Source organism: Dermacentor silvarum, chromosome 1 (genome assembly GCF_013339745.2).
Source record: "Dermacentor silvarum isolate Dsil-2018 chromosome 1, BIME_Dsil_1.4, whole genome shotgun sequence".
In the NCBI taxonomy this organism is placed as follows: Eukaryota; Metazoa; Arthropoda; class Arachnida; order Ixodida; family Ixodidae; genus Dermacentor; species Dermacentor silvarum.
Window position 1 is genome coordinate 65,861,876 of NC_051154.1, and position 26,955 is coordinate 65,888,830.

The 26,955-nt window shown below is 43.7% G+C and overlaps 2 protein-coding genes across 4 annotated transcripts in view; both read left to right on the forward strand.

Moving 5' to 3' along the window:
* LOC119443965 (paraplegin-like) overlaps nucleotides 1-26,955 on the forward strand; it is a 389,278-nt gene that overhangs the window by 203,502 nt on the left and 158,821 nt on the right.
* The window catches only part of LOC119464635 (terminal nucleotidyltransferase 4B), a 72,627-nt gene that overhangs the window by 40,382 nt on the left and 5,290 nt on the right, over nucleotides 1-26,955 (forward strand). For 2 of the 3 annotated variants that reach the window (XM_037725660.2, XM_037725672.2), the window contains exons 2-8: nucleotides 12,092-12,215; nucleotides 13,160-13,206; nucleotides 14,830-14,950; nucleotides 15,446-15,541; nucleotides 16,234-16,585; nucleotides 19,667-19,790; nucleotides 22,039-22,215. In XM_037725660.2, coding sequence (XP_037581588.1) covers nucleotides 12,092-12,215; nucleotides 13,160-13,206; nucleotides 14,830-14,950; nucleotides 15,446-15,541; nucleotides 16,234-16,585; nucleotides 19,667-19,790; nucleotides 22,039-22,215 — 1,041 coding nt within the window. The remainder of the gene's footprint in view (nucleotides 1-12,091; nucleotides 12,216-13,159; nucleotides 13,207-14,829; nucleotides 14,951-15,445; nucleotides 15,542-16,233; nucleotides 16,586-19,666; nucleotides 19,791-22,038; nucleotides 22,216-26,955) is intronic. The other variant, XM_037725667.2, reaches the window with a different exon arrangement.

The window sequence follows — 26,955 nt, forward strand, 5'->3', positions numbered from 1 at the left end:
GCTATCCTCCATGGCTATACCACACTGGCAAACGGCAGTCAGAAGCGCAGCGGCTCCAGCGCAGTGTCAGACGGCGAGTGCACAGCGAGCGCGCGCCGGCGCCAGTCCGTCTACCACGGCTACGACGTCACTCCTCTGGAATGCGCAGACCGGCGGCGGTGAGTCGCGCGCGGCGGCGGCGGAGTGCGCGAGAGGTGCCGGCTCCGGTGGCTCCGGTGCGCAAGCCGTGTGACATCACTGATCCTTGCGCATGCGCAGCACGGCTCTTGATGTGCCGCGCGAAACGGGCTTGGCTAGGCCAGTGAAGCTAACGCTACAAAAAAAAAAAAAAAAAGCGAGGTGCAAGTGCAGGAGTTAAGCCCCAACCAGACGTACGCGTTGTAACGCGTCCGCAGGCGCCGTGCGCCCGAGAGAGTTTGTGGTTGTGAAGAGGAAGAGGCGATATTTTCTGCCTCTTCCTCTTTACAACCACAATCTCTCTCAGGCGCACGGCGCCTGCGAACGCGTTCCAACGCGTACGTCTGGTTGGGGCTTAGCGCCAACAAACTCCAAAGCTGCCGCTACGGCAGAGGGAACTCAGCGTGCTTTTATCGGCCGCACTGTAAACAACAGCACACTCAGGCCTGCTCACCCTACATGTATATAGTTGGTGAGTGCTACATGGCTTCCAGGAACGACATGCTGCCTAAAGCCCCTATATATAAAAGTAGCGTCACGCTTTGAAGAATGCCGCCGCCTGCTCGCACACCCTGTCCGAGGCCGACGCCGCGTCGGTATTGGCCTAATGGCATCACGTGGACCGTCGAGCCCCCGGGCGCTGGCTGCGTTTGTGTACGATCACGCTCCATCGCCATTTTCGCCCGAGAAGCGTCTACCGACTGGCGAGGAGCATGACGATAGCGACGAACACAGTCGGCGATCGTCGAATCTGATCAGCGGTGAAAGATAAACAAGTGCACGTGTTTCAAGCGGTGTAGGCGGCGCAACGGTCGAAAAAGGAGCGCGAAAGAGAGGAGAAACGAGGAGGGGGGAAGGCGGAGGAGGAGAGTGTCGCCACTTTTTATATATAGAGGCTTTAATGCTGCCCCCCAGAAGCCATTAATAATTATTCGCGATTCACGAAACGCACAACCGATGCGCACCTATCGGTGTAGGTTCACAAATCAACCGGGGAAAGCCCCAGAACCCTACCAAAACGTTTCCAGCGGCGCACGGCAGAGGGCAGCACAGGAAAATGAAAAAGGCGGATTAATCGACTGCATAAACTCTGCCACAGCTTTGGCATGCAAACGTGTTAGACTGAATGCACGAGGGAGTTTGTTTTCAAAGGCATTGACCAGCTTGATTCTGATGGATATAAAAGGCCCCCAAGGTCCCTTCTGTTTGTTCTTTAGATTCCACAACGGTTTCCTTGTGAAGCTGCCCAGCCAAGTAGATGCTACAGCTCAGCTGGCAAGTCCTTCTCCAATAAAGAACACTGACATTTTGGTTAACACAACAGGTGCGGCATTTTGTTCATTGCAAACTCTGCAGTCTGGTAACGAGCAATGTTGTTTAAACTTCTGCAGTGACCACAGTTCCGAAGGTCACTTAAGCTCGAAAATGAACAATTCTTCTGCGACTGGATTGGGCATTCCATCCCGCTGTAAATTTGCAGCCTCCACGTCTGCCGGTGGGCATTCCCCCGTCTTGTGAATAGACAAGCGCAGCTTTTCTTGTAAGGTAATAATAGTAATACTTTATTCATACTCAGAGAGTCGAATATGTAGTCCAGGCATACAGGGTCACAGAAGGTGTGGTTTGCGTGCCGAACCTGGGACCCGTGGAGCGTGTGAGATCTTTTCTTTCGTCAAAGTCCTGCTAATGTATTTTGGCAAGTTCGGAAGTACTGTGGGCCTGGCATCTTCTGAAAGGGCAGGAATGCGACATGGTATCACGACTGCAATTCCATTAATATAGTCGCGATCGATAAACCTAGAGGGAAAAAAAAACAAAAAAGACGGTGGTGATCAGATTGAGCTAGCGTGAAAGGCCTCGTGAATAATACTAGGATAGTATTGCCACGACGATGCTGTACAACACGCTATGTATCGCGATTAACACCCCAAAACAGGCGACGAGATCAACTGACGGCGAAGGCACAGAGGCGAGGCGAGGCCGGCGCGGCTTAAAGCGCGGCTAAGCTTACCGCATCACGAGCGGCAGCGCCACATTTCCCCTGGTGGCATCAGTGCGCAAGGGGGTCACGCGCGCCCAAAGGAAAGCCGGTATTCACACCTCCCCATTCTAGCCACCTTATAGCAGTTCTATTCTGGACATTCCGCCATTTTCTTCGAGGCGTGACGTAGGCGCGACGCTTACAAAATGGCGCTGATGGCCCTGATTTGCTTTCGTAACATGACGCAAATTTGATGTTTCGCCTAAGAAACTGTAATGTAGGCATTGAACCTAGCGTTCTTGATAAAGCAAAACACTTTTCCTCCCCAGTAAAAATAAAGCAGCTAGCTCAAAGCGTACGATTATTCCATCAAAATCGTTTATCGCTTCCGTCGTCTGCATGCGCGCAGGCTGTCGTCTGCTTCATTAGCTAGGCTGCGTGTTTTCGGGGAAACGGAATGAGTTGTCGTATATTGGCACCCTCGCGCTTGCTTTCTAGCTTGAGACAACATAAGCGACCTACCAGTGATGATGAGTGCGCGCTCTAGGCCGCGTTATCGATATCTCATGAAACGCAAGTGACTCAGCCCGACTCGTCTAGCTGAGAAGCGACTGAATATCATCGATAGCGTTGTGCCCGTCACAGGCATCAAGCGACGCAAGCGCCGGCACTGCCATCTCTTGTTCACTCCGCTGCTTACTCGCACCACGAGAGGAAACTTCAAGGCGCCGCCTTGCGTATATTTATAATTAAAAAGTCGCCGATGTCATAGCCTTTAATGACGCGAAAAGTCATGATTATTGATTACGATACAAACGCTGTAAAGAAAAGTGCAAAAAGTTGCAGAGAGTTTTACTTTCAACCAACATTATTTCAAATAAACGTGTTTTTAATAAAAATGATGGTTCAAAACACAAATGCCAACACCACCCGAGAGCGATGCCAATGCTATGAGCACGCATTGTGAACAGAAGATTTTCGCGACGGGGGAAAATGCGGAGATACGCATGCCTCTCGACTGCGCTTGCATATGGCCGCTCATTACCATAATTTGCGTCGCTCGTCGCACCACAAATTATGGCGGAAAATGTCTGCAATGGCGGCCCAGTGCAATGTAACGCAACGTCAAATTGGCGTTTACGAAACGGCCCTTCCTGTGACGCTCTTCACGGGATAATCCTTCAGCCAATCAACAAGCTGACATGCCGGCTATCTTGGAATGCCACCACATATTCGCGAAATTGCAGATGCACGGGCTTCTGCACGTTACCGTCCACTTTTTAAAGCGCTAAAGTCACAATATAGGTGCCAAGGACCACAAGAAAGTATGTCGATAAAATTTGTTGCTCCACGTCACGTTTCGTCATTCTGATGAAAACGCAAAATTGCATTTTGCAAAACTTCCGTTTCCCGGCACAAATTTCATAACACATGACCTCTCGACAGCCAATGAGAGAGTCAACATGGCGGATAATGGCGGCCGTGCAGCCGCCATGCATGTCGAATAGCACCTTAGTTTTGTCGTGGCAGTGCAGTGTTGCTAGGTTGCCATGTTCAAGGCAACCTAGCCTTTGCTCAGCGTTCACGTTAAGCAATGTGTTAAAGAGGATAATGAAACACTGTTTTGACTTAAAATTTGTTTTTATATTTTATAAATATATTACAGGACTCCTAGTGGTTAAGTCAGCTGAACTGCAATTTAATATGAGTATTATGAACCTGGTGAAACCTGCAGCAGCATCACTCGCGTGCTGCACGCTGTGTGAGGTTTCAAATTGCGCTGCGAGCTTTTGTCCTTTGGTCTTTGTGCTTCGTTGACTCTTGAATCATGAGACCAGGGCCGGTGTTTTTTAGCTATGCGTTATGCTTTATTCTATACTAGTCTTATCATCCACTGCTCACGGCCAGCTGATCCTGTTGAAAACATGAGCGGACCGTCGCTTTGACCACTGACAAAGCATGAAAAGGCATTAGCATCGGAAAGGCATCGTTACAAAATACCAGCCCAGTGTCCAGATGAAAGTTTTGCTTGCCATGAAAATGATGACGCTGCTGCTAATGTTGAAGAGAAGGCGACGTTGGTAGCAGCGGCAAGCGCCCTATGTTGCTTATTATGAAGCCATCCGCAATGGTGTCCGACGTTGCACTTGCCGACGTTGCGTGTTCGTTTATTCAATATGTCGGGAGCACCCAATGACACTGTCACGTCAAAATGACGTTGAGCGGAACTACTAGAGGGCACGATTTGGTTTCTTGTTTTGCTCAACCAGCTAATCGGCGCGTGCCTGAAAGTGAAATTGCCGCCTAGGCGAACTATCGCCGAAGTGGAATGTTTCAGAATACGGCCCCTTATCGCTGCTGCATCCGTAGTTTGGTACAACTGTAGAAGGCAGCGGCATTAGCCCCTCAAAGGCGGATGCACAAGAGCCTCCACCAATGGGCGCACACTCTAGACTGACGTCATGAGCCGGGCAGCCGGTGACCTCGCCGACGGAGAACATGGCAGCCCGCGCTTCGAGCTGGGCTGTGTCGTGGAGGCAATTGGCTGCTGCGCCTCGGTCATCTGGGCCGGGGCCCCTCCGGTCTTCTTAAGTTGTACCCGACTATAGTTTTGACTCAGTGGTGGAAACAGTGATTTGATTCTCCACTGACCTGTAGTCAATAAAGTCGTCCTTGCGTTGTTAATGACGGTGCGTTGAGCAGACGACAGCTACTCGGCCCACGAGCTCGCCTCATCCAGTGGGCACTGCTGAAGCAGCCGCAGCTTCAGGATAAGGCGACGGGAGCGCCGCCGCAATTTCAGCGTCTTTTTGGATTGCCCTCGGCGCTTATCAAGGCGTCTGCTGAGCCAACTCTCCCATTCTAGTACTCTGATGCAGGCTACTTTCCTGTCCAAACAAGATGGCGGCTGAGCAGGACGCTTGGAAAGTCGACAGGAAAGTTGTGTACTCACAAGATAACGTAGACATGCTGTCCTATGCCCTTAATGTAAGTCGCACCGTGTTTTTCATAGGTTCACAGGTGCAGACCTAAAATACAGAAATATTGTGTGCTTTTCTCTAAGTTTTTTGTTGCCATGAGGTGGCGTCACGTTGCAGAAGCGTCTTCCATTCGTCTTCCAGACGGTTCGAAACGCGTTTTATTACATGGCCTCAAAGCTATCTCAGCTGTCCCCTTAGCTGTCTGCATAGACTCTCCGATGCTGGCCAGAATTGGAACCCACCCGTAGTCGTGCTTCAATCGCACGACCATGATTGATGTAGCTGCTCATTGGCTTTTGAGTTCATGAAAGTGCTGTCAACAGAGTAGGCAGGGGCTGCCATGTTGCGAATCGTTGATTCGCCGTAGGCTGGTTCTAACCAGTCTACCACCTATTTGTACCATGGGAGATTCCCGCGCACCTCGATGCTTGCTGACCTTTGAGGCACACCGGTATGCATATGCAGAACACGACACCCACTCATTGTTAACAAAACAGCGCTTTATTGAGGCGAAACTGTCGACCCATTGAGCGAAAAAGCCCGCGTTTCTAGCAGCGAAACGGCAATTAAAAATGAAGCGCCATGCTTACAAGAATGCCGCGGAAACCCTGGGTGGGCACTCGGAGGCCGGAAGTGGTTCTGTACATGCAGAAGGTCACACATTGCCTGAAGAGTGACTACTCGGTTTAATGTGCCGATGGTTTTTTGAGCCCCCAAGAAGCTTTTTCAGCTGAGCCGTCGCATCACTTGTGCAGACAGGCTGTAAAAAGAACCATGAAATGTGTTAAGTGTGCCAACAACATTGTGTACGAGATCTCACTATCCTGCGAAAAAGTATACATCGCCCAGACGGGGCAATGCATCAATGACCGACTTGGGGAGCACACAAGAAATCTAGCTAATACACACACATCTTGCTGACCACTTAGCAGTAGCTGTCCCACTTCTGAACCACGTTTCCATAGCGTGAAAATCCTAGGCAAGAGCAAGCAGAAAACCGCTCGTGAAACATGAGTGATTTTTTTTTTTTTTCTTATCAGAAAGGCAGGTCAGGAGTGTGTAAGCGAACATCGATTGCACTGTACAATGCAGAAAAATAAATTGTTTTCGCGCCTGGTTTAATCTCTTCCTGATTGACGATTTCCGTGTTCTTTGTAACAGTGTGCCTGCGCAGCTTGTGGAGATATATACCTGTGGATCTGGGTCACAGTGTAAGATATAAGAGTATATATCTTACACCGTGGTCTGGGTTCAATAAAATCATTTCTTAGTTTGCGCCTGTGTTCGCCTTCCTTTCTGTTGCGCCTTCCCGTAGCACGCCATTTCACGGTTGCACGGTTTTCCTATCAAAACGTGTTGACCTCCGGGACATTTTGTGAGTACAGGCAAGAAAGTATGCTGCAGTGTTCGTCTTCACTCAGCTCTCGGTTGGTCTCTCGCAGTTCACTCTTGCTAGTCTCCTCCGGGTGTGGTTGGTGCCTTTCGGGAACTCTTTTCCTCGAGTCAGTGTCGCTTATGGCGTTTTTGATTGGGCGAACAGGAGCGCTTAAACGCATTCCTAAAGTGCTTAAGATTAGCTGCGTTCCAATGGGTGAGTAGGAGTGCGGTGAACCAATGGCAGAACAGAAGCTGCTTGGCCACGCCGAGAGCAGTTCGAGCTGCTCCCGCGTGAATGTGGAGCACGAAGTAAGTCGCATGCGCAAACACGTCATATCCTTTTATTTTGATTGTGTTTTCATGGCAGTGGATCAGTGCGGCCAGAAACGTGGAACGAATCTGCCCCCCCCCCCCCCCCCCCCCCCCACCCCCGCGCGCAGAAATATGCACGATTTCGACTGGCTGTAGCTAGGAACATCAAACACTTTACTCTGACCGCCATACCCAACGCTGCCATACCGAGTGCACATTGCAAGTACGTTCCCCGCACAGGCTGCTGGGAAGGTGAACAGTGGTCTCATGATATACCTTTTTTCTCATACCTGCTCTCGAAGCACATGGAAGGTTTCGACGTGGGAGCAAGCAGTCTCTCTTGCTGCGCTACTGCTTGTCTCTGCTCCTCTTTGCATCCGCTCCTGTTCTGCGAATGGAATGCGCCATTAGAGGATATCGGGCAAGGGACGCCACGGAGTTCCACTGCTTCCCACACCTCTCTCTCGTTAAGGAGTACTAAAATGAAAAAAAAAAAATTGTTTTACTTTTATTGGATAGCTGTCCCATGCAAATTCACGGCGTAACGCGCTATGGAACCTCGGTTGCCCGAGACACTGTTGGGCTAGTTGGTTTGATACATTTAATGTGACCATAGCACTTAACTGGCACCTTGACGACCTCGGCTCATCATGAGTAATTGCCACATTTTGGATTATGACAAGATCGTCTCATCATGGATTTTTCGCCACATTCTGAGTGACTTTTGACTAACAGAAGCTGTCAACGGTTGTTTTTCAGTTTGCAATATAGATGGCTGTAGCCGTTTTGATTGTAGTGCTTTCATCGAAAACAATTTTCACACTAGATAGCAACATGCATTCCTTATGTGCTGAGGTCAACCTGTTTGCATGAGATTTTCCTGCTCTTCAAACATGTCATCATCCGTGGGGTGTTTTAGTATGGCAGATTGCTATTCATCAGATAGTGAAAGTGATGTTGACTTCATTCTTCAAGCGCAGAAGACAGTGACACCTCTCTAGATGACAGTTTGAAGACAAAGAAAGTAGAAGTGATACACTCGCCGGGTCCTGTGAATATGTTGCTGTACAATGTTTCCAGAGTTACTTTAAGCATGTTGAAGCACTTTGTTATTTTGGTCGTTTTTTTTTTTTTTTTTCTTTTCTTTTTTAAGGCCTTAAGGGCTTGTTAAGCGATGCGGAAAGGACGAGGACGGTGTGCAAACTTTCATCTTATCTGGATTCTTCTGGGCTGCATGTGCGGTGATTTGCCGTTTCTGTCTTTGTTACTTAGGGTATAAATGTGTCGCTTGTCTAAATATAAATTCAGTTGAAAGTTAGCGCACTGTCCTTGTCATTCTTTCCTGTCCACATATCTTAAGTAGTATGGTCACAGTAAACCTTTAATGCGACCATTTCAAAATGTGTGCCAAGTACAGTGTGGCCTCAAACGTGAAAAGACTATTCACGTCGCCAAAACGTGATGTGGCAGTCTTTCTGTAGCAGACACCACTGATGTGTGTACACACACAAGTGGGCAGTGTGTGTTGTCCTGTGTTTCCAAGTGAAGTGCACAGATCAAAGGGCCAATTTGGCAGCTTTTAGCGACTATCATTCGGTGTCCTTCAATTGCCGCATCAGTGTGCTGATGCTCTTGAGTCGTTTGTGGTGTCAGGTGATTGCCACCTCTGCTTTCGTATGACTAATTTGCTGCACTTGGCATGTGTCTTTAACGGGTCTTGTGAAAGGTTCTGTATTCATTTGTGGTGTTCTCAGGGAATTGAGGCTTAATACCGCAATTATCAAGTGAACAAAGGAAGGACAACACGGTAGTATAGACAATCACAACAGCATTGCACCTTTTATATATCAATCTAGCCAGCCGAATATTACCGATAAGACATGCCGAAGTCCTACTCACCACGACCAGATAGTGAGCGAAAATGTTTGCCCCCATGCTGGACACCAACACCTAATCGTTTGTGTGTACGGTCACGAGAACGGTGGCGCGTTCGAGCAGTTGTGTTCGTCCATTCCGGTGTCTTGCTCCTAAGCCTCTCGCAAGACGGTCTCGCAAATGGCTGGCGAGTGCACGAAAGGTCCATGCAGCTGGCCGAACTTTAGTATCGGTGCTCGTTTAACACCTTATTCCACCTGACATGAAATAACAGGTTAACACGAATTTTCAGTGCCATTACCTTCTGCCTGCTGAGATTTAAGCAACTCTTGTCTGCAGAATGCCGTATTGAGGGGCACATTTGTCTTGATGACATGATCGTGCTCGTGGGGCGGGGCATGAGATAAGTGGCGTGCACCATGCCCTATTCGCGACATGGCAAGTTATGCACATTCTGCTCTGCTGGCCACAGTGATGTAAACATGCCACGATTACGTTTTCCAAGATTCCAGTTGCTTTAATTGCATCTGGAAACAGCCTTTTCGTACTCTTTTACCTATTTCTCAAACTACCCAATCTATGTGAACCAGATCTGCAGCAAATATGGTATTTTAGATGACTGAAACTAGAATGAATGGCCTGCCATTAGCTGCATTTCTGTAGCTTAAAAAAAAAAGGCTGTTTGAATGTTCAGAAGAAATTTTCATATTTTGTTCCTGAACCACCTTTTATTGAAGTCGAGAGATGCATTTGAAGTTAGACTATTTCAGAAATACTTTACCGAAAAAAATACTTGGTGTTCAGCAGAAGCGGAGTTATTGGCAATCAAACTTCCACTGTAAAGGCTACGGCGGAGCGAGGTGGGCCCTCGATGCCTACTGAGTGTCACCGTGGCAAGCAGTTCAAATTTGATTTTTGATGTTCATGTAGACGCCACTACTGTAGCGGTATGCACAGCGCTTGCTTTGTGCACGACAGGGCTTGAATGTCCGCTTCGCGTTCATATGCTCGTGTGGCCGTGCTACGTGGTACGGACTGGCTTTCCTGCACCAGCTTGACTGACAGATAGTAGCCGCATCAAACTTGCGCATTTTGAAGCGCTGTCAGTAGTCAATACGAAGCGAAGCCTGCCAAGGCTACTTACCAGGAGCGGCCAGGAGTGAGCGCGCACGCTGACTGGCAAACGTTGCGTGTGATCTGACCATAAGTTTCACGTGGTTATAGACTTGTTGAGCGTTCAAAACTAGTTGAAATTAGCGATACCCTATGGCTTCAACACTAGTAAGCAGGGTGGCAAAAGTGTACTTCCTATGCAGGCAGCCACGGCCAAGCGTGAGCAGACGATAGTTGGCTTCTTCCGGAAATACATGATTATCTAAATTAGAAAGCAGATTTTTGCTTACTGCAGCCTGTTTATTAAACTGCCGTCAATAAATATACACGGTCACTTGTAGGAAGAAGTGCACTGATTCAAACGCCCTTCTTGATTGATGTTAGCTGTTGGCCAATAGCAACCACGTATGGGAATCTGCTATATGCATTCAGAAAAGAGTGAGGAGCAGGCTTCTGGTGAAGAAAGTGTTTGAAAAAAAAAAAGGGTGACTGTGCTCTGCTTGTGAGCTGTGGACACTGCAAAATTTGGCTGAGATGTTCACAGCAACATATGCTATCTGCAGACTTTTTTTCACCAAGGCCAAGGGGGGTGGTTGGGACCCCTTGAGCGCTCATTTCTAATTAATGTGCATATATTATGTGAGTGGGACACTAAAGCTTTTTGCAAACTTCGAACGGCTTTTAATAAGTAGTTTGTATATAGTTGTCAGTTAAAAGTAAGTAGACATTCTCCAGATTCTTAGCTTTGGTGCAAGTATTTTAATCTACAACGTATTTAGTTACTCTGGGAAGCGTAGTGCTCTTTGCGACTTTCTAGGTTCATTTCTTTCGTACCACTTTCAAGCTGCGAGTGCAAAGCTCGATAACATTGATAAAGAGCTACAAAAACAGTTTCGTTTGGTAGAGAGTTTCTATAGAGGGGGGGGGGGGGGGGGGGAGGATGATTGTAACATATTTTCCGCTATCCCATTTTCGTCATGCCACCAGGTCAATATTTTCTCTATGAAAGTTATTTAAGTTGGGGTATAGGCGTGTGTGTAGAAATATACATGTTCGTCCCCATTTTCCTCCAAGGAATATAGTTGTACTCGTATTTTATATTTAGAATAGTTAACATATGGAGTAATCATATAAAAGAGGTCATATAGTTTAGAGTAATAAGGCAGCTTTTCTTTTTTCTCAAATTTCACGCTTCCAATATATATATATGTGTATATATATATATAAGGGAGGGGGGGTGTAAATATTCGATTTGCAAATGTGAATTCTTTTCTTATAGTTGTTCTAATACTTCACATTGCCAGCTTTCTGCAGTCGAAGATGAAACAAAAAGCAAAAATGAATCGTACTTTATAACTTCCACAGAGTGGCATGCTGCATCACTTGGAAAGTAGGATTTTTTGTTTAAACCAGTCATTTGCATGCAAATTTCACTGGCATGTGGCAATGGGTATTGTTTGATACTATTTATAGATGCTGCAACTGCGCTTTTTTTTGTGAAGATTTAATCTAAATACTGAATTGCATCATTATTTGATATTAGTGACACCACCTGCAGCGACCATTCCAACTAGAGAAAAAAGTGCTTTCTTCACTTACCCATTGCACCAGTCGGTGCACATTTTCGTTTTATTCTCAGTGGTATGCTCGGATGCTAACAGGCCGACAAATTTTAAACCTTCATTCCACCAATTCACAACACATGCTCATAAGAATCTGGCTTGTTTATGATGCTCCATTCGAGTTTTTGATAATGTTTACTTCATAATAAACAGCATAGTGACGAACTCGCAAATGTCACGAATGCTGAGATGCAATTATGATGTTATATCAACGGTGAAAAACAGTTGAATATTTAAAAAATCGACATATTTTTCAGTACATATATGAATAGGTTTTAAATATTATTCACACACCCCTGAATTTAAGCTTTACATTCTTCCTCTCAGGTTTATTACGAGAAACAAATAGTTTGCATGTTTGTGTGTTGCATTATGAAGAATGCTGTTAGTTTCCTCCCAATAATTTATTTGCATATAGCATAGCCTAACAATGGTTATCTGAAGGAATTTAAAATATTAAGAACTTGTTGACCAAATGAGCTGTGATTACAACCATTCCTTGTTTTGTTGATCAACTGCTTGATGTGGGCAAGTTTGTTGCTATGTGCACCAAGGGTTGTATCTGCAACAGATTTTAACCAAGGTTCATTCCAGATTTTCTACTCCTTTATTCCATTATTGCTGGTTTATAAAGTTTTATGCCACTTTTGCAGGCTTCATGACGAGATTGAAGAGTTCTACAGATACATGCAGCCAACTCCAGCGGAGCATCAGATGCGGTTGGGAGTCATCCAAAGGATAAAAGATGTCATCCTTGGCCTTTGGCCACAAGCAGAGGTGCCTTTTGGGTTTCTCATCCTTTTTACCATTTTTTCAGCAATTCGTTTCTAATGCATCTGTATATATTGTCCAAGCTGTTGCTGTTAATATAAATAATAAAATCAAACAGTTTTTTTTTACTTTCAACACTATAAAATGCATTCACGATAATTAGATTGATAGTCAGAAGGCTATCATTGCCTATAAAAATGAAGTTTGCTTTGGACTGGCAGAGTACAGGGAATAAAGCTTAATGCAACTAAACAAGCGAGTAAAGTGTAAATTCGCAGCTTACTTAAGCATTGAACCTTCACAACTATTTTATTAGTGAGATCTTCTGAATTGTAAAAATGCTAAATCTTTTACTTAGATTATACTGGGCACAGTGATATCACTTACCTAATAATTTCCTGAATGTTGCCTAACATGCTTATATATTATGTGTGTACTGTTTCACCTGCTGCAATATTAGATATGAATTGCATGTTCCTAGGTGTAACTCTTATTGCAAGGTCTCACTTGTTTTGATGGGCCTATAGATCTGCATAGTTTTTACCTTCGTGTGTCATCAAACGTTGACAGAACAGAATATTGTGCTTGTTCATGTAGTGGGGTAGTTTGTGTGCAAGCTTAGGTGCTTCAAAGCTACTTATCTGGAAACTTTTGCCATTTAGTTCTTGATAATAATTGTCTAAGTCTGCAAAATTAAATGTTTTTTTTTTTTTTAATGGTAGCAGATAACAAGTATGTTAGTGTCTATCAGTGTCCAAAAGTTGTTTTGATTTACTTTATTGTTGGCATTTGTCAGTCTCTGCAGTTATTCCCTAGGCTGAACAATATAGTTGAATAGGGAATTCACAAAGCAGAAAGACGCCCTGTGTTCCTGAATTCACATATTAGTGATGCTTATTGAAGTTTCAAGGAACAAGAATTCATTTTACATGATGGTGTGCCGCTTTCAGGTGGAGATTTTTGGGAGCTTTCGGACAGGCCTGTACCTTCCAACCAGGTAATCAAAGCCTTTATATCGTGAGGAACGTGGTGCAATGTTTTAATATGTATAAGGCATAGCATGATGGATGGCTGCTACGTACCTGTAAAGCAAACTAGTTCCGAGAGAAGGTTGATACACGCCCTGAATATATTGTAGTCCTCTTAAAGAACACCAGGGACTCATATTGCGCTTTCACTTTGTCCGTGTAATTGAGGGGACAGTGCATTCACTATGCTTGAGCAGAACACCTTGTGGGCTTAGTTCGTTCAATTTTAAAGACTGTTACTAATTGCGCCAGATGGGAAAATGGGCAAAACAAAAGGAACACAAAGAAAGTTCAAGCACAAACTACCAACTCTAAATCTCTTACCTGAGCTCTTACCAAGACTGCAATGTATATTGTGGCGTTGTTTGGCCATATCTGGTGCTTGCGCCAATAAAAATCCTCGTATCATCAGCAATGTATATTGTATTCCGCCTTAGTTTGACCTGTCAGTGTAAGTATCCACAATAAAGGAAGTGCGAAGAGCCACCATCGCAGCTTCAGGTAGAGCACCCCATGTGGTGTCTGGGGTGTTGGTTTTAAATACTGCTGATATTTTTCCTAACCATTTGTCATGGATGCCTTGCCTTTGAGATTTTAATATCGAAACGCTTGCATTTATTGAGCGCAGTTATTCAAAAGTGCTACTTTGAGCCTTATTTTTGTTCATTTCAATTAGCACCCATTAGCATTGTATGAGGCCGATTCAAATGCCCATTCTGCTTTCACAACCAACTAGGAATAAATGAGTAAAGCTCACGGCAGGAGAGAGAAAAGGTGACATAAGAAGGCAAGGAAACAATACTACTAGACACAGCACAGTGGTTGCGCACAAACTTGATAAATTTAAGTTGAAGGTACGATACAGTATGTTTCTGCTATTTCTGAAAAATGCCATGCAAATTTTTCAAGCGGACAAGTACATACGGCATGCAGATGCAAAGCCGCATTAAGGCACCGTAGCATCTAGGCGACACTACGGAAGTGGTCTGACATGAAACCAACACTTCTTGGCCCACCGCGATAGCTTTGTGGCTGTGGCTTTGATCGAGGTCGCGGGTTCAACCTCGACTGCAGCAGCTGCGTTTCGACTGGGGCAAAATACAAAAACGCTCGTACTTAGATTTAGGTGCGTGCTAAAGAACCCCAGGGAGTCAAAATTAATCTGGAATGTGCCACTATGGCATGCTGCATTATCGGATTGTGGTTTTGGCACATACAGCTCCTTAATTCAATTAGTTTAACGCTTCGGCCACGGTGCGATGTGCCGTGTGAGGTAATGACAATGCAAACCTTCTGAGGTTATGAACAATGGCGCACAACGCCTGAATAAACACATCTCGCTGTGTTCTGTGTACTATACAGACACAGTGGTGCACACAAGGTAACACTTAACATCAACTCGGCACTCTCGTATTGTGCGCTGAAGAAAGTAAACATTTACCGTCAACATCACTGCTAATTATCGCCAATCAAAGCGACCAGCACAGGAAGCTTTGCTTACATCAATTCCCACAGTGCGTGGAATCTGCATAATTTTTCCAACTTGTGTTCTGCTTTGAACTTTAATTTTTTTTGTTTTCTTCTCCCTCTAGTGACATCGATGTGGTTGTCCTTGGCAAGTGGGAAACATTACCTATGTGGACACTAGAGAAGGCCTTGCTAAGTCATGGGATAGCTGAACCACAGTCTATTAAGGTCCTTGACAAGGCCTCTGTAAGTTTCTTGTTAATGTAGAACAGTGTGAATATTATGTGTTTGGGGAGAGCCTTACAGATGGTTGTTTTTCAAGCTCACTGCTTATTTTTCTTTCCTATAATCTGGAATACCCAAATGAGTGCTAGATATTTGTGCATGGACTGGCAAAGATAATTTCTTGCCTTTCTGTGAATCATGTCAGAATTATGCGAGTGGGTTTTAGACTTCAGGTAAGGTGCCTAATGACATCCCCAAAAAACATAAGTGAGGATTGTTTAAATGTTCACATTAGCAGTGGGCTATGTGCAAGGAAAGTTGAGATGAGACTGGTCTTCATTTTAGGCTTTTTTTGGGGTACCTTTGTATTGCCAAGTGCTAATCATGTTCAAAATATCCCCGTAAGCTTTAAATACTCTAAGAATATTGCAGTGGTTTAAGTAAACAGTGCTTTTTCTTACGGATGGTTCCTCGCATTTTTGGTCTGAGTACACATCTGCAGTTCAAATGTTTTAGGTTCCCATTGTGAAGCTGACTGACGCAAGAACAACAGTCAAGGTTGACATCAGCTTCAACATGAACAATGGAGTAAAAAGTGCCTGCCTCATTCAGGTAATCCTTTATCACTTTTAAGTTGGAAGTAGTATAATTTTTCGTGGAATATTTTGCAATCTGCAGGAATCTTTCAAATGCACGCAGCTTTACAGTATTGTTATGCTGTGAAACTGTTGAAGCCACATGCAACCAAGTGAATTTGCTTTTTCCAAATGCACTCTATAGCTGCTTTACATACAAGACCTTTGTCTGCTCACTATGTGATGGCTACATGTTGCCATGAGCCTTAGGGATTGAATGCCTTGCTCAAACTTATACCGGTGTCACGCGACCACATTTAATCGCGATCAAGCCCGATCCGGTTAGAAATTCTCGACTGCGATTGGCTCCCTTGCGCAGCTTGTGTAAAAGGAGCCTTAACAGGAAATGCACATCATTGGAACAAGTATACAGAATCCATACCATTTCGCACTGCTAGGTTTCCATACCCACAAGTCCCACTTCGCTCCACCCTTTGCCTTGCTTGTCCTCCTCTGCCATTCTGCATTCACTCGGTATTCTTATCACGTCCGAGTTCTACCCGTAACAAAGCCTTGCAGCTTTGTCTACTCTGTAGATTTTGTGCTTTCAGTGTACTCTAGCTTACAAAGTTTCAAGAACATTGCAGTGTTCCTTATTGAATCGTGTGATAAACATATTTGGTCTTCCACAAGATTTACTGTTTACTAACAATTTTCTCTCCTATGCAGTCATTCAAGGAGAAGTTTCCTGCACTTCCGAAGTTGGTGCTGGTGCTGAAGCAGTTTCTGCTGCAACGGGACTTGAATGAAGTGTTCACTGGTGGTATCAGCTCCTACTCTCTTATCCTTATGACTGTGAGCTTTCTACAGTTGCACCCACGAGGTGGGGATGCGCCATCTCCAAATCTTGGCACATTGCTGCTGGAGTTTTTTGACTTGTATGGAAAACACTTCAACTATTTTGTGACTGGAATTCGCATCAAAGATGGTGGTGCATATATACGGAAAGAAGAAATGCAGCGTGATGCAGGGGACTCTTACCGTCCATCGATTCTTTGCATAGAGGACCCTCTCACTCCAGGTGATTTTACTTTTTATAGTAAGGTTGTGCAAATTGTACAAAGATACAAAGGCAGTAACGAACCAGCCACTTTGGTCCATTGCTAAAGCCTACAGAAATCTGAACTGAAAAGAATTTTTACTTTCATTTGTTTTCATTGGGGCAAGCTTTGTTACTCATTACACATTATTAACAAAGAAGTTTGTTGTCTGAGGGTCTTTATGCATGCTTACATATGAGGATTCTGTATGCCATGTCCTGGAATCTTGTTTTTATCTTCCTTGTTATGGCGTTCGTTATAGTAATACTATTTTCTCGTGTAATGACAGCTGTATTATTATTTTATTGCATATGTAAAGCTGTGAGTAATACGAGGGGAACACCAAATTTGTTCTATTACTCGTCATGTCTGGATTCAAACTTGACATGTTAATATGTAACAAGTTGCTTTCACATTTCACATTTCAGTTTTATTGAACACAGGAAGGGAACACTAAGCAGTTTTAGTGTTCTCTTCCATAATACTCGAGGGGTACATTATGAGGAATCTATAGCTACAATTTTTTCTCCCAGTGGCAGCGTCATCAGTTTTCATCTGTAAAAGTAGGCCAGTGAGCATCATCTGTAAATGTCATATGCACATTTCAAGGATGCCGTGCCGTTTAGGAATCTATTGTCTTGAAATCTGCTAAACTTTGGTGTTTGTTTCATTGTGTATTTCATGTTACTTTCCTTTTTGAGATAGGAGATGTAGAAATAGTTTTGTTTGGCATTTGCCGAATGTATCTTGGTGAGGTTTGTTAATTTAAAGAAAAAAGTTAAAATTTATCAGCTGTTGCGAACTGATTTTTTTGTTTGGTCCATCAACTTTTAACAAATATTGCTGAATTTTGGGGAAATATGAGCATTATTAGACAGTCTTAGAATAGCATTCGATGCCTGACGTCCGGTAAATACAAGGCCTTTGCAGAATGCTACGGTACACAGCCCTTGGGAGACTCAGTTAAATGTATGGGAAAGCAAAGAAAGAATGGTAAAGGGACATTAATGGCAAATATTAAGTCAACCTAAAGTGATATATCGGCACTCCAGAGCGCCTAAGGCATCAATACTATCGCAAACAGAATCAAGAAATTGAGGTAAATGCAGGACGTGGTTAAAGACTTCCCTGGGACATTCAAGTACTAGCCCGATGACGAAGGCACTCCTCATATTATTTCACTACTACTCAACCACTCGTAATAAAAAGATAATTGTATTGCATTATAAAACATAAAAAATGCTACTTGTCCACTTCTCTTTGATATTTAGAAAAAAGAACTGGTTGACGTTGCCCTAAACGATGACACAGGCGGTCGAAAGGTTTCGTTTTCTCCACTCTGCGCCGCTTGTGCTTTCATGCGTCAATAGTTTTGTTATCGCATAGTGCTGCGCTGGCTTTGCTGGCTCGCAAAAGTCGCACAAATTGCAAGTGGCAGGGAATGTCACGTCCATGTGATGTCGTGGGATTCCCGAATGGTCCACGCCACTAGACCAAGAGCAGCTGCAGCGGCGAATTCAGTGCTGTCTTGGCTCGTTGCTTTTTTGGCAAGAAATCCATATTGCCGTCTTCCGGTTGCCGTTTCATGCACCTACGGCAGTAAAGGGCGGTGACTTAAATTGTGCTAAATGTATGCGGACCTTTCAGATACAATTTTCTCGTAACCTACGTCTTTTTCTGAAATAAGTGCTGCGAGGTTTCTGGAGTGGCATTTTAATAGCTCTCGTCGACTTGTTATTTGCCTTTAGTGTCCCTTTAAGGCAGGGCACCATCGTTGCCTTGTGCCAAACATATTCAAGCCAAGACATTTCATTAGCAACCATCCTGTTTATTTGCCGCCAAAATCACCGAACTATCTCAGAAATTGAACACTGTGCACTAGTAATTAGCGTTCCAGGCAAGTTTAGAGGAAATGAAAGCTAATTTCTCCAGTTATTTGTAATCAACGATTGCGAGAGTATGGCCATTGAGACAGTTTGCATTGAAGTGAAAGCCATGGGTGCCATCATGTTTGCATTATTTCTTAATGTACTTTAAGCTTGCCAAATAAGTATGGTAACATAGCTTGTGTAAACCACAAACAATGTATAGGGCATGCACAGCGAGGACAACACTATTCCTGTGTGTACATAGCACATTTGTTTTCTTGCAAACGCCTTTCTAAAACTGTCTATTGTTGCATCTATAACTCTACAATAAAGAAAAATACCATAATTCGGTAAACTGAAGAGAAAAGGGAACACCAACCAAGAAAAAGAATTTAGAGGAAATGAAAGCTAATTTCTCCAGTTATTCGTGATCAACGATTGCGAGAGTATGGCCATTGTGACAGTTTGCATTGAAGCGAAAGCCATGGGTGCCATCATGTTTGCGTTATTTCTTAATGTACTTTAAGCTTGCCAAGCTTAAATTGTGCTTAGCAGCACAACATCGCGGGATCAAATCCCAGCCACGACGGCCGCATTTCGATGTTGGTGCAAAATGCACAAACACCTTTGTACCATGCATTGGATGCACATTAAGCCTTCTAGTGTCACTGACGTATAGGTACGTTTCCGCATGCACGCCAAGGAAACCACGTAGGAAATAGGAAACAGATACAACATAAAGCATTGTTTCTTTTACAACACAAGATAAAAGACACAGAGGTGCGTCAATTCAAAAAAATGTCCACATTAAAAGGGTTTAAGAACACCAGCTGGTCAAAATTATTCGGGAGACCCTTACTACGGGGTGCCTCGTAATCAGATCGTGGTTTTCGCACTTAAAACCCCAGAATTAAGGTTTTTTGCTAAACTCTTTAGCCTCAAAGTCGCCTGTTCCTGCTTTATATGGGAGGCTGATGATTTCAGTTGCCATATTTTCTGGTGTATAAGTCGCACATAAGTCAAGGAATTCTAAAATGCCTTTTTGTATACATGCACTGCAAAATACTACATTTACATTAATTTGCTGCTGCTGTTATCTGACACTCAATCTAGGTTTTAAATTTTCATATTTCACTTGGAATGTTATACCACCGAGACTTGGTTCTTAACTGTTTGTGCTGGTTGACTTTTCAGGTAATGACATTGGTCGTAGCTCATATGGAGCTTTGACAGTGAAGAAAGCATTTGAGTATGCTTACATGGTCCTCAACCAGGCCGTGCACTCTTTCCATCCTGCTACAAGTGACCCAAAACAAAGGTTAGTGTGTAAATTGAGCTTTGCATTCTAGGGACTAAATAAGTTGTCTTTATTTCAGTGAAATGATGAAAAGTGGGTGGTCAGGGATATTGTGTGGAAAAGTTTGCATCCTAGCTTTATCTCATGCAAATGGCACAAGTGTTGTAATACCTTTGTCATGCTTGAGTCCAAGTTTGGAAAAAAGTTTAAGAATAAGAATAAAATGACTATCTTGTACAGCACAGTTTTCTGGACAACTCAGTGTGGTGTATACATAGTGTATAAAAAATGTTCAAAATTTTAAAATTTAGTAAGCAATTCACAATTGCGGGTCTCACGCCAGCACATAACTTAAGTTTAGCTGATTGTAACTAAGCACTTTTTCTGTGAAATCTGTGCAATTTACTAAAAGTAACGATATCTGAAGAATCCTGGGTGCGTAATGATAAAATAGAAAAAAATATATATGCTATTATGATATTGTGATATAATATGGAGCCATACAAAAGTTGTAAGACTTTTTTGTGCGTGTGGTTCATTGCTTGGCCGACTGTATAAGAAGTAAGTGTGCAGCTTCATTTAAAAAGCTTCATTAGAAAATGTTTTGCTTCTTGGCATGAAAGAACTGCAAAAGTTGGTTCTGAGACAATCTACTGAAGATTTTGAACAGCTGTTAACCCTGACTGGAAACATCCAGGAAAGTTAAAATTCACCTCTATTGTCTATTTATCTATTGTCTATTTTTGCCCATAGGGGCCGCTCATCTTTGTCTAGCTTGTTTTGCAGCATCAGTACTTTAATGGGAGGCCTTCACATTGTGTGGCCATTGAATTGTGTAAAGGCCAGGTTTTATTACTGGTATTGTATATCAAGTGTATTTCTCTTAACTTTGCTGAAATGAGTGCGTCAGATACAGCAAACTTGAGTCTGAAGACTCGCGTAGGTGTCCTTGGTTGCCCTTTGCCAATTGATACCATTGAAGCTTTCATTAAGAGCAGGATGTTTGACAGAATGCCAAGATCTATAATTGTTTCCTTCCAGTGCAGAGTCTGACTCAAGAATGCTGCAGCCACACTCTACATTAATTACAAAGTTTCAATGTGCTTCCTGAAGAACTCCCGTCACTGGGTGTTTGCACACTGAGTCTTGCCTTGCAAATTTTCCTTTTGCTCGCCTTTGTTCTCCAAACGTCGCCATGCTGTAGCTACTAGTTTAAATGAAAAAACTCTACAAAATTAAACACGACAAATATAATTCGCTGTTCCTTTAGCGTGCAAGAAGCCTGGAGAGTGTAAACATGTTTCAAACGTAGTGCATCCTCGATGTGCACGCTTGTTTATCACAGATGGAAACATGCTGCAAATGTTTTTAACCCTACTTACGACTTGTTTGAACATAATATTAACATTGGAAAAAATAGAAAATACTATACAATTCGAGCATTTTTGCAACGTGTAAAATCGGTACCTTCAATTTCTGTTTTACAGACACTGGGTGGGGTTACAAGTTCCACTATCTTTACAATGTGACAGTGCAGGTACATAATTCTTGCTTTAAAATGTTCTCCAATGAATCGCTCATCTAATTAGGCAAAAAACAAATGTACTTTCTTGAAGATAAATTGAGGCTTCGCACTTTGGAAGTGCGAGAAACTTTGTGGGTAGCGTCATGTGCTTGCAGCGCCATTACGGCGTTGAAGAAGCTAATATAAATATTAAAATAAAATGTACATTTTATGATAAGAAGAGTAATGTTGACATTTGTGTTTTTTGCGTTTAATTACAATTTAGAGGTTATTCTATTAGCAGCAAGCTATTTGTTGTGTTTAACTTTGAGCAACCAAGTTTGCGTGCCTTTACCAGCCAAGTAAATCCATGTTAGGCCTACGAGCCATGCAGTCGACAGTCGAATTAGGAATCAGCGGCGTCTAATGAATCAATCTTCATTACAGACGTTAGTTGAGAGATAGCGATAACCGCAGTCACTTCTCCTAGCTTACGAACTTCACGCGTTACCACGAATAGAACCCAGTTTGGTGCTCGGTTAGTCGTCGCTTCAATGGGTGCCCCCATGTTTGTTGACGCAAAGTTTTTGGGGCTCCCGCTAAATCGGTAAAATTGCGTGCCCGACGCAAAACCCAAATGCAGTTTACGTCTTGCACATGTGCAGTGGCTTCGACGCTATTTCTTTCGGGCCCCAAAACGTTAGGGGCTTCTATTCTAACACGCTCTAATGTCATGGTATGCACCGTGCTACATCCAATCAATAGTTTCTATTGCTGCAGCATACTGGGTAGGATCATTCGAGTGACTGACGAGGTCATCCAGTACCGTCAGTGGATTCAAGAGAAGTTTCCTGTGGACAGCAATGAAGAGCTTTCTGCACTTCAGCCTCCCGATTCCGAGTGCACAAGGCAGGAAGCCAATAATAGGTCCCATGGAAAGAGGTGAGTTGGTGCTAGTTCATGCTGTTTGACAAGCTTTCATGTGTTGGTCTAGTAGAATGTTCTGATGCTCTACACTTCAGACACCCCTATAGACTTTGACTGCTTTGTAGGAACACGTAGTTCAAGCACAGCTGAGGTACAAAAACTAAGACTCTGCAGGAGGGGCTGTGTAATGCTTTGAACTAGTGCAAATTTGTACATGGTACAGTGCCATACTTTTTCTGGAAAAGTAGCAGATTGACTTAACTTGTTACTGTGCTCTTGTTGTGAGGAAGTAAAATTCTTTTATCAAAGACAACCATTATTAAGGCGAAAGCCTTATATGCCACATGAAGTGAAAAAAATCTGGAGAGCGTGCGGCGTTAACATCGGATAGTGAGCCACAGCATTAAAGTGACACATTTAAAAAGAAATTTAACCGGCCCGCTCCCCAAATTGGATTACGGTGGATTAGGGTCTGTACAAATTAGAGCAAGGTGGATTAAGGTGGAGTTTTAATTTAAGGTGATAACTTAAACAAGTCCCAATGCTTTCTCATTCAAATCACGTAAGGATACTTAAGCGACTGAATTTTTGGATTGCTGCCAGCTTAAACTGCCATTTGTAGAATCTTTCTATTGGTGATGATGTTTGGATAGCTACCCACCCATGCAGTATCGAGAGGTCTTTTTTACTTTGACACGTCATTTTTGCCTCCGATTAACATAGTTGATGTCTTAGTTGACAAGTGCTTTCAGTTAAGGCTGCCATTTTTGTAGGCTGGTTGGTAGGAAGAGCAATGTTAGGGACCATAGAGTAACCTACTGTGGCTGGGCTGAACGAGTCATTTTCATGAATGTTCATTTTGTTACTCAGTGGTGAAATGTACACAATTTTATCGCTACAACAGTTAACTGCTCAAAATTTGGTTTTCTTTGTCTGTACATCCATGTACCTGTTTCTTTATGCTGAGGTGTCACTGCTGTCATGTCGTGTCGGATATCTCCTCATCCTAACTGAATGACAGAAAAACAAAACTTGACTCACTACCGCCACTGTGGATTTGAACTCTTCCCACTGCAACATTTCATACATAGCAGGCAACATTACGAAGGCTAGAAATGTCTCGCTGCTAGCATTTGTGACCAGAAGAATTGTAACATGTCATGGGGTGCAATTAGTGAAGCACAAATGTCAATGTAAAAAAAACTCTATATAGGTTTAAGAAGCTGCAGCAATGCTGCATAAACAAGATGGCTGCCTGAACCAGTTCTGCACTCTTCCTGCCAAATCGTATTCTTTGTTGAGTCAGCTGATTCTTCACTGCCACACCCTACTGCTCTGTAATAATGTACAGTAGACTCGCGATAATTCAAACTCTGATAATTCAAACAAATTTCAAATTTTTGGTTGGCCTGCTGTGTTTTCAATGTATTTTAAAGCTGCTTAGTTCAAACTGCGCCATTGCATTAATTCTGTTAATGCATACTTTTTGCTTGTCCATGCCGGAAAATATCTCCTGATTTGGTCGCTTCTAGCTGAACATTTGCATTATTATATCGCTAACAGTTGCAAATAACGCCAATTGCCTGCCTACATGTGTTATAGAGACCAAACCGTGCGCACCAACAATCACGTGTTGATTGAGGACGCGCATGACCCTTGACCATCTCTCCTTTTCCCGGTGTACGCACGTGTCTACTACCGATATAACGAGCACTTTTCGTGGAAATGTTGAGTTATAACTGGGTTCGAATGTATTATTGAATATATGTGTATGTTTCATTACAACACAAGTTGGTATGTTGCCCCGAGTCATATTTACGAGAACTTCTGATAATTCATACTTCTCATAATTCAAAATCCTGGGGTCCTCTCGAGTTTGAATTATTGAGAGCCTACTGTAAAAGAAAAATACAGTAGGCTTCTGTTAATTTAACCTTGATGAGACTGATGAAACTGATTAAATTATCCAGCAGATCAAATTAGACTATAAAAAAAAAAACGTAAACACACAGCTGCTTCATTTGGCAGTACAGTAAAACCTTTGGAATTCATACTCGGTTAGTTGGGAATCTGATTTTTCATGTAAATGTGACCAGATATTCAGAACAGCCAGCCTGATGCATACTGGTTAATTCGCAAACTTGGCTGCAGCAGCAGGACTCCATATGTCAATGGCTTGGGCTATGTAGTGTCCAAATCCACGACCCAGCGATAGCACATCTCAAAGGGCATGCTCTTAGTGGCTGCATGCTCCGGAAGTGATTTTAGGAGCGAGTAAAATTATCGCCGCCATCTTTTGGACAACACCTAAGCATTGGGTGACGCACTTGCCACCCTGATTTGGCTACAAATTTTAAAAATGGCAGTGCGTTCTAGATTTACACGGCTGTACACACAGTACAGATTAGCGAATGGCATACCATGCCCGTATCTGAGCTGCACAATGGTAGCAAGTGCAGAGCGGTGTTGGCTGCCAAAAACCACCGAAACTATCGGTGCCGCACCTCGACAGTTCGGAGTGACTGAAAGGCACAGCCAGTCTAGCTCACGTGACCTTTACTATGCGAGCATTGTCAATTTAGGCTGTGCTGTGCAATGTCAGTTTGGAGCTCAATTCCCAGACAAGCTCTTATGCTGTTCTGTATAACGCACACACGAAAATGTTCGTGGTTGTTTTCCTGATTGGTCACGCACCTCATGCCTGATCTTCAATGTAGTCTGCGTGTATAAGCATACTAAGGGCAACAATTCCACTGCAGCTTTCCTGCTGCCACCCCCACCAGCTAGGCCTAACCACTACCAGTTTGTCGGAAGTCTGTCACCGAAGTTGTGGTTTGGTGCCAAGGCTACGAAACTCTTTGCAGCGGCTATACTAGCCATACGGCACTTAGAAAGATGAGGAATTACCTCCACAACAAAATGCGATGGTGTGGGCCTGTATGGTGGGAACTTGGTTCGTGGCTGCCATGTTGTAACATTGCGTAATAGTCTGAAAAATCGTGTGGCACTGTGCAGCATCTGAAATCTCGGTCGCCGTTTTGCATTGGTTCTATGGAGAAGCTGTGGTGCCAACGGGGAAGTTCAAATAATTGAGCAGGTCACCATTGACCCCATTTGGGTCAGGAGTGCTTGTGGCGACCAGTCAAATTTCAGGGCAAATTAAGGACACATTTCAGTCTACTGTATAGTATGCCTCGTGTGATTTGTGTTAACGTCTCATGCTTTTATGTCATGACATACGACGTACTTACAGAATGGAATGCGTTGCAAATCTTAGACTACAGTAGGACCCTGTTGGTACGCTTTTCAGGGATCCGCGTGAAAAAAATTTTACAGCTGGTATAATGTAACGGCAAGCAAGGCCCAGAATCGCCACGGGAACATCGGGAACAGCTCTGTGAGCGAGTATAATTACGGGACACATTCTATGTTTTGTGACAATAACCATTTTCCATTATTAATATACTATATTGTTTCACTGCATAAGAATGCTGTATTGCGGCGAAGCGGACTTTAGGGAGCTGGCAAAAACAACTGCACTGTAGCCTCCTTATCAGGACTGGCGATCGCATACTTCTTGAATTTCGTACTTCCAAATTTCTCTCTGCACTGGTAAATTTGTGACCACCACATTCAAATGCAACGCAAGATGTGGGAACGTTAACAAAATCGCGACTTATCAATGGGAACATAATGCATAGGAGTCAATGGGCTTTAGGTCAGGACTGCGAAAACTCTATGTAGCAGCTGGGAAAACTCAATAGCGAGGAATAGAGCAGTGGAGCTCGACTGTATTTACCACCAAATGAGTGGAGGGACGTTATGCGACCAGCGGCCACAGTTCACAACCTCCTTTTGTGACCAGAACACGGTACGTCTCCTACTGAAAGCACAAAGGTGCACAAATAATGTGTAATTTGATGTAACGTAATGTCCATAGTTATACAGTATGTAAAGTGGTTATTCCACAGAAAGCTTCCTAAATTAAAAACTGCACATCAAAATGCATGGCGTAAGACTTCTATGACCGCACTACTTTTGTAGCTTCCGCAGCATTGCCTGCCAAGTATGAAATGGAGTACAGAGATGCCAACTAGGGGTGTGCGAATACTCGAATATACGAATCGAATAGTAACCTCTCGAATAGTTCGATTGGCGAAGTATTCGGTTACTTGAATATTCGTTACATTCGGCGAGCCTGGATGGCGGGTAATATGCGAAACACTATAAATACACAAAGTTTGAATGCCACGAACCTGATAGCACGCAGATTTAATTGTGGTCGTGACACAGCCGAATCGTGAGACTGAACTAAAACAGCCTTTTGTTTGCTCCGCTCGCACAGGCTGCACCATGTTTGATTTCCTTCACAAGCAAAAGTTGTATACAGTCGCCAACTGATTTTTTGGACTCCGAAAATTGACTTGTTGGATATTCCGAACTTCATAAATGCACCTTCCTTGTTCCCATAGAGCTAATGCAGTTTCGCGACAGATTTTTCAGACGAATTTAGGCACCAGAGTTCCATTTTCCGGACTAAATCGCTCGTTCCGAGCTACGCTACCCGTTCTTGGAGAACGCTATGTCGGAATTTCGACGACTTGACCAGGCTTGGCTTTCAGTGGCCCCTATGGCCTCCAAAATTAGGACACGCACGCGTGCGCCATTCTCTGGTTTAGGAGGTCACGTGCGAAATAACGGGGCTTGTTTCTTCGACCTCCATGGCGATCTCCATAGCCAACGCCGTGACGCTCT